This window comes from Anarhichas minor, unplaced genomic scaffold (genome assembly GCF_050575085.1).
Source record: "Anarhichas minor isolate MPS153535 unplaced genomic scaffold, ASM5057508v1 ptg000062l, whole genome shotgun sequence".
Lineage (NCBI taxonomy): Eukaryota > Metazoa > Chordata > Actinopteri > Perciformes > Anarhichadidae > Anarhichas > Anarhichas minor.
The window spans coordinates 7452743-7460894 of record NW_027466508.1 but is presented as its reverse complement, the minus strand read 5'-3'; the positions used below and the strand labels follow the sequence as shown (position 1 = coordinate 7460894).

General features: G+C 37.6%; 1 protein-coding gene across 1 annotated transcript; it reads left to right on the top strand.

Moving 5' to 3' along the window:
- The first annotated feature begins 3197 nt into the window (after nucleotides 1–3197).
- Nucleotides 3198–7460, top strand: psmd14 (proteasome 26S subunit, non-ATPase 14). The gene is made up of 11 exons (XM_076077903.1): nucleotides 3198–3343; nucleotides 4108–4163; nucleotides 4743–4814; nucleotides 4922–5041; nucleotides 5213–5283; nucleotides 5484–5634; nucleotides 5754–5861; nucleotides 6026–6100; nucleotides 6181–6306; nucleotides 6952–7014; nucleotides 7283–7460. Exons 2-11 carry the CDS (start codon nucleotides 4116–4118, stop codon nucleotides 7379–7381), a joined length of 933 nt encoding a protein of 310 aa, XP_075934018.1. The 5' UTR covers nucleotides 3198–3343; nucleotides 4108–4115; the 3' UTR covers nucleotides 7382–7460.
- Nucleotides 7461–8152: the final 692 nt, after the last annotated feature.

The following is an 8152-nucleotide window of genomic DNA, read 5'->3' as shown; positions in this document are numbered from 1 at the left end:
GATGCAATGAAATATAAGCTGGGTCTGGCCTGGGCTGGAGGTCACACACTCTCCCTATGTAAAACCAAATATGGGAGGGAGTGCACAAGACAAGAACACAGAACAAATATTAGGGGAAAAACGGCATTCATTAAAAATGTTTACTCCTATCTTTAGTGTCCTATAGGCTCATTATAGTAGCCTATACTGTATGTAGATCATGTGACATAAAGTAGAAACAAAATATTGACTCCTTCATCAATCAAGAGAACCATTAATATTTTCCCTTTTAATGCATTCACAAGATTGATCGGCTTATATGCAGTTTGTAAAAATGTGAACTAAGCATTTTCACATATCACACACAAATAACTCCCTCCACTGACTGATGGGGGAAAAACTATGGCTTCAAATGGTCAAATGTGTATAGTGCTTTGAGCTTCAAAATGAGCTGTTCATCTTTCTAGATTTTTGATCTTCTAGATTTTTGATCTCCTGCGTTTGACCTCTGAGACCCTTTAGGTTCATCAGACACAGGCTTAAATAAAGCTTTTTGTTGTTGCACTCCGGTGGAGGAACAGCCCCTCTCATTACACCAGGTCCACCCCTTCAATAGAATCAATTAGAGGTCATTTCAGCCCAGCTCTTTTCTCTACCCACTGCCTGTGCTCAAGCCAGAGTCCTTGGGTCTTTTTCTTAGTAATTCTTATCATATGTTGAGCCAGAGCTACCGCTGAGGTCATGTCTTCTGAATTTTTTCTGGGAATTGAGGGAGAGAACCAGGAGGAAGTTTTTGTTCTTCACGGCTTGCTTGATATACTTACATTTAAAGACTAAAATAAAATAAAATAAAATAAAATAAAATAAAATAAAATAAAATAAAATAAAATAAAATGAAATGAAATGAAATGAAATGAAATGAAATGAAAATAAAATGACATGACATGACATGACATTACATTACATTACATTACATTACATTACATTACATTACATTAAATAAAATAACCACGGACTTTGCATTACAGTGTTCGTGTCTAAACCACTATGAACTATTTTTTTTTTTTAAGTGAACCAATTGGTAGAGATGCAGCAGAGCCACTTCAATCTTACAGCTACACAGGCACACATGTGGCCCCAGAGATAACTATAGGTGCACATTTCCCTCTCAATATGTTATAATTAAAGTAATTTTATATTCACATATACAGTACACTGAAGTGCACAAAGCAATGCTTACCACTAGCAGTGATCCTGCTGGAGATTTATAAAGCAAAACTGAATCCAAATCCCATCAGGGTGCAAGGAAGCTCTTAAAGCATCACATTTCTCTCCCTTATTTCCTCGGCTGGTAGGATTAAGGTGTCATGCTGGTGTCGTGTTACAAGCTACTTGTGATGGTCTTTGAAAAGTCCAATCATTCCTATCTGAACAATCAGCTCCAATAATGTTTGTAGAGATGATTCCCTGTGCTTTTTGTTACCCTGTTTGGTAGTTATTGATTGGTTAACCCATTAGATCCAATATGTTGTTGCCCTTTTGGTGACATGGGACATTTCATACAGTATTTAAATGTAAATAAACTATATTTCACATATTAAAGCTGTATATTTCACATATTTTTGCATTGCACTTTGAACCTACTTTGTTTCAAATTAATTGAATAACCAATGGGTCAATTGATCTGAAGTCTTTGGCTCATTTATCCATCTATCCATTGTTTCTCTGGCTAATTTTTCAGGAAGGCGTCTCCCTGTTTGGAGCAACAAAATGAATCGGTTTCAAAAACAACAGAGATTAGATAAAAACTGAAGTCACTGAAATTAGAGACCATATAATAATGTATACCTTACTAATGTAGGTTTACTCAGTCTGTATCTTAAAGGCCATAGTAACTAGAGTTAAGCCCATCACAAGGAAGCACATCCTGGTTACGACCGCTGAGTGTAGTGAATTGTGTCGAGGTAGCAAGAGGTCCTGTGGGTGTGGTGAAGGAGGGACCGAGGAATGCGAATGATTATCTCCCCCTTCCTCATTCACTGAGGAATTAAGGAATTCAAAATTCCTGTTGATGACCTGTCTGGCCAGGCAGTGTGGTAACCAGTAACATGTCGGGTGAGATTGCACGAGTTGTCTGGCAGGATTGGGAGTTGTTGTCTGGCTGGAATACATGAAACCCAACAAAGGAGCTTTTTCAAAAGTCGAGTGATGTTGTGGTTTAGCTCAGAGTTTGTGACTCCTTAGGGAATAATGAAATGCTTGCATGTTGAAATATGAGAAACCACTCAAACTTCACAGCTATTTGCATTATTTTTAGTATTGAAATATAGATGCTGTATATTTCATCAGTGCTGTTTTTTTTCTACGTTTAGTAAGTGCTAGAAGACGAGGTCAGGGTTTACATTCCATTCAATTTGAAAATGTATTGCTTATTACTTCAAATGAAAGACTTAAATATCCCAATTACATTTAATGTTAGTTTTAAGTCTCCTGTCTTCGAAATAAAGTGATGCACCTATATAATTTCAAAATGCAAGCATGTTATATGTAGCAGATATATACTGTCTATGTACAGTGTTAAAACATGTTTCAATCTTAATTCAGACATACTCTTAATAGCAGGTACAAGTATTAAAGAATGTTTGATCAAAATGTGTAAATAAGCAGCCATAAACCCCAACAAAGAGAACAACCGAAAGAGAAACTCTGGATTTTGTCTTTTCCAGAAATATTGTATTTAGTTTTATCTACAATGTAAAAGCATTTTTTACTTATAAACCATCATCGATTTAAAATATTCCTAATGTTAAAATTTCTGATGTTTCACAGCTCAATGAAATTAAACTGTGCTTAAAAACTTACACATTTAAATCTCCTATTTGCAGATGAATGGAGAACATAGAATAAGGTGCCTAGACCAAGTATATAGAATGTCAGAAAGTATTATAAAACAGATTTTATAATAATACATTTAGTAGGTCTACGTAGTTATTCATTCTTCTAATCAATTTAAAATATTATTTTTAATTGTGTAAGCTTATCAAAGATATCATTTTCACATTTAAAAAAAGTACAAGCTGTATAAGCAGTAATAAGAACATATTTATTATCAGTAGCAGTGGTAACAGTAGCAGCAGTGGCAGCAGAAGTGTAAAATGTACTGATTGTGGCGCACCCTTGTGTCTCGGTTGTGCAGGTGCAAAAAGTCTGGCGACAACAAAATACGTCATTTGTGCGACGGAAGCAGTTTTTCAAAAAAAAAAAAGAAAAGACAATTCTGGCTGATTCATTGTAGCCAGTTGCACTGACTCGACTGATCGCAGAAATACAGACTTTTCTAAACACCCGAAATATTTGACAACAGGTAAGTGAACTTACAGCTTTAACACCTTCAGTGGCTTTCATAAAACACGGTGAGATAGAATCAGTGTTCAGACTTTGCTGTTTTTCTTGTGCGGGATGACAGAGGCTAAGCGTGAGCAAGCTAACAGCAAGCTAACGCCTTTAGTAACGTTGGATGTTGCTGTTAATGAACCGATCGTTTTAACGACACCTGTATTATACATTTCCCTGTTGTTTTTTGTTACTTAAACACGATACTTTGATTTAAAAAAATTAAATGCGTGGTTGTCCAACTTTTTGTGATGTGTGTGCGTGAATATAGCTAAATTAGCTAACTGAAGCTAACTAGCGAGTTGGTGCTAACTTCAGTTATATTTTGGATTTATTTGGCTACTCAAATAACGTTACACCCATAATGTCCTAAATTGAAGTCAACAACGTCGGGGCCAATAGAAAAGACACGAGACATAACACAAATAAAATAGAGACAATGTAATTCCCAATATACTAAATCATAATTCCATCACTTTTTGATTTAACGTTGATTGAACGCTAGCTATTAAACCCAAACATGACCTAATGTCCTCCAGGTTTATACCCGCGGACATGCTTTGCTGTCTGATGGATGTTTCATGTATTAGTCCACTACTTATGCCATTTGTATTTTTTGTTAGTGAACTTGTCCGAATTAATGAACTTTATAAAGGACTTACTATTAAATGTATCCCTCTAATGGTAAAGCTGTTTTAAAGTCAAGCTAATGCCATCATTGTGTTTGCTCATCAGATCTCACTATGGACCGGCTGCTGAGGCTCGGAGGTGGAATGCCAGGGCTTGGCCAGGTAACGCAAAGTTTGAAATGTCTGTAAATAAAGAACATAAACAAATGTTTCTTCTGGTTCATAACAAAACTACAGGCAGAAATAAAAATCCCTCCCAGATTCACCCATTGTTAACCTAAACCAAACCATTTTCAACTTTTATATCCAAACATAACCTCTAAACTTACATTTATCAATGCTTATTTGTCTAAAATTATTAGATACAATTTTAAAAGTAGTTGGACTAAACTGGAAAGCATTTTGCCCGTAACACTGGTAAGATCCTTGATTGAATCAATGTGCCCAGTATTCCATACTTATTAATGATTTAAATTTCAACTTAATTGATTAATTATCAGGAATGAGACGGAGGTAACTTTGCTTGAGTCCCAACGCAGTGTCACATCTTGACACACACACATCTCATATCAAGCCCAGAGTCTCAAAATAGTTTACCACAGGATTAAAGGATACAAAGTCATGATCCATGATATATTTCATGCATTCGAGTTGTAAACAATAGTTGAATTGTGGTGATTGATCTGCGTAACTACTGTATTAGAACGGCTTGAACTGATGAGCTCTGCTTTGACTCCTCAGGGCCCCCCGACAGATGCACCTGCTGTGGACACAGCAGAGCAGGTTTACATCTCCTCTCTGGCCCTGCTCAAGGTAAAGAAACATCATATGCACTAAACATTTTAGAGTGGTTATCTTAATATTTGCATTTAAAATAAATACGTCTGTGACTTATCGCTCTTTCTTGTATCTGCTCTTAGATGTTGAAGCACGGGCGTGCTGGTGTACCAATGGAGGTCATGGGATTGATGTTGGGAGAATTTGTTGATGACTACACAGTGCGAGTGATTGATGTGTTTGCCATGCCCCAGTCAGGAACAGTATGTATTTACCCTAATACCAAGATTATGCTCCCTATAACATAATTGATAAAGCTAATTTATCCTTGTTGTGATGTGTAGTAAATGCCTCGTATATATGCTGATTTCAACAATTTTACAAGGAAGTATATATTGCTAATTCTTACTGAATGAACATTTTCTACCTCGCAGGGTGTGAGTGTTGAAGCAGTGGACCCTGTGTTCCAGGCCAAGATGTTGGACATGCTGAAGCAGACCGGCAGGTAAAACTTACAGGTGTAATATTTAGGAAAAAAAACATGGTCACTGTTCGCCTACATTGTAGCGTAAATCCGGGAATGAGAAAGTTCATTAAAACCTCACTTTGATGTTGAGATAAAAACATTTCTAGGTAATATCGAGACTTATTTTTGGGGCTACCCTCTAAACATGTGTGCCGTCTTTCTCAAATGTTGCTCATCAGACCAGAGATGGTGGTGGGGTGGTACCACAGTCACCCTGGTTTCGGCTGTTGGTTGTCTGGCGTGGACATCAACACACAGCAGAGCTTCGAGGCCCTGTCAGAGCGAGCCGTCGCGGTGGTGGTTGATCCCATTCAGAGCGTCAAAGGAAAGGTAAAGATGAATACCTGCTGCAGAAGAACCGTGTTACTCAGTAGCTTGCATTTTGGATGCGTTATACAACATTTTAGAAATGACTTACTGGTTTCATGTGCGGCCTCTGTCTCCTCCAGGTTGTTATTGATGCCTTCCGATTGATCAATGCCAACATGATGGTGTTGGGTCATGAACCAAGACAAACCACATCCAACCTGGGTCATCTCAACAAGCCCTCAATCCAGGTAACACATTGTACACAGCGCCATCACCGCTGTTCAAAGATCCAAAAAGGATCAAATCGCAATAAAGTAGTAGTAGTAGTTATAATTTTGGTTACTTTCTCTCAGCAGCTGATTATGCACGTTATGACTTCATATGTTTAATGTTAGGTTTCTCATGTTTTCAGGCTCTGATTCATGGTCTGAACAGACACTACTACTCCATCACCATCAATTACAGGAAAAACGAGCTGGAGCAGAAGGTTTGAGAATTCTCTTATCACAGATTTGTTTTCATTGATTTTATTGATGGAACTTATAAATACCGCCCATTGTTCTTCAGATGCTGTTGAACCTGCACAAGAAGAGCTGGATGGAGGGCCTGACCCTGCAGGACTACAGCGTGCACTGCAAACTCAACGAGACCATCGTCAAGGAAATGCTGGAGCTGGCTAAGAACTACAATAAGGTGCACCTTCTGGACCTCGTCCAGCAATCTGAAACATTTTATTCATATTACTAGAAGGCTCACATGTTTATAGTACATTTGAGCTCTTTATTAGGTCGAGGTAGCTGGCAAATGTTTTTCATGTCGGGCAGTGTTTCCTCCGTGTTATGAGTCATAAGGATTTTAATATTAGTAGCATCTCCTCCACCACATAATCATCTACAAACTTGTTAATTTAATCTGAAAGCTGTTTCGGAGCCGTGGCTCCCACCAGTGTTGTGGAGCTGTGCTGCTTAACGTTATCTCCCAGGCACAATTTTGCATTTCACTGGGATATTCTTGTAACAGATTACTTATTTGAAAATGTAACTAAATAACTGATTACTTGAATTGCAAACTAAAGCGTCACGTTACTCGTTCCAACAAAAACATAATCAGTCTTTAAAAACTCATATTCTCTCTTAATACAGAGATTGAGTGATTTTGTTGGTTACACGCATGCTGCAGCTCCCTTATACAAGATTCTGAGGGTGTTGCGATGCCTCAAAATGATATACAGTATTTCTGCAGAGCAAAAACTACAAAAAGCATTACAAATGTATATGCATGGTATGCTCCTGGTGTGCTCCTCCGCATTATTAAGACACTGTCGTGTTTCCACCCCAGGCTGTTGAAGAGGAGGACAAAATGACCCCGGAGCAGCTGGCAATCAAGAATGTTGGAAAACAGGTAACAAAAACTGTCTCTTTTTTTTTGGTAATATGACAAAAATCGAGGTGTGTTTGTTGATTACAGTTAAATAGGTCAGTGAACGTGCCTCGGGTTGTGCAGACATGTTGGTACAAGCAGAGACTTTATGAAAGCAGAGATCGAGTTACTTTGTCATTTAAGTTTCCTGAAGTTTGTTGAAACTAAATATTTGGCAAAAAAGAAACCCCTTCATCACAAACCACGTCTCATTTTTGGCGTTTGTCTTAATATTCTGTCCTTCTTGCAGGATCCCAAGAGGCACTTGGAGGAGCACGTAGACGTTTTAATGACATCCAACATCGTTCAGTGCCTAGCTGCCATGTTGGATACCGTAGTTTTCCAGTGACGGGACTGTGTGCATAACTGTTAATACTGCAACCTTTGTTTTTCCTTTTATATAAAATAAATGTATGTATAAAAAAAGACTTTGGCGTGGGTGGTACCTTATTTTACTATCCAAGCAGAATGTTGTTTAATTCTGTCAGTGCACATAACCTTTTCTGTTTGAAACTAAATATTGTATTTCTACATTCTGTATTTGATTTTTCTCCTTTTTATATTTTAGACAAATGCATCATTAACCGATATTAGTTTTTTGTATTTCGTGTTTTTGTGTTTAATCTGGACATAATTCATCACATTTTAACTTGGTTCTGAGTGAACCATGCAGGAAACCTTTTTAACGGTGGAATAGAAAGCTGCAGCAGTATCTCATCATATTGATATATTGCTGCAATACCCGTCCTACACACTAGATGGTGCAAGAGTTGCAGGTTACATGGACAAAAAGTAGAAGTAGTCATCAAGATGGAATACATCAAATCACCGTAACCGTCTCGTTCTCAAACAGGCTTGTTTGTTTCATTTGAAGGTGATGTCACTTGGAAGTATTTATACAACGTTTCAGTCCGGAGATAAAACTTTCTAAACAAAAGACTTTTGGGGATTATTTAACACTTTTGTGGTCTGTCAGTTGGCCAGTTATACATCAGTGGAAAATAACACTCACCCCTTTGCTAAAATCCTGAACAACAAACTTCCACTGTGAACTGTTATTGCTCCACTTTGAAAGGACCGTTTGATGCTTATTCCTAAACTGGCCGTGTCTTAGAAAGTT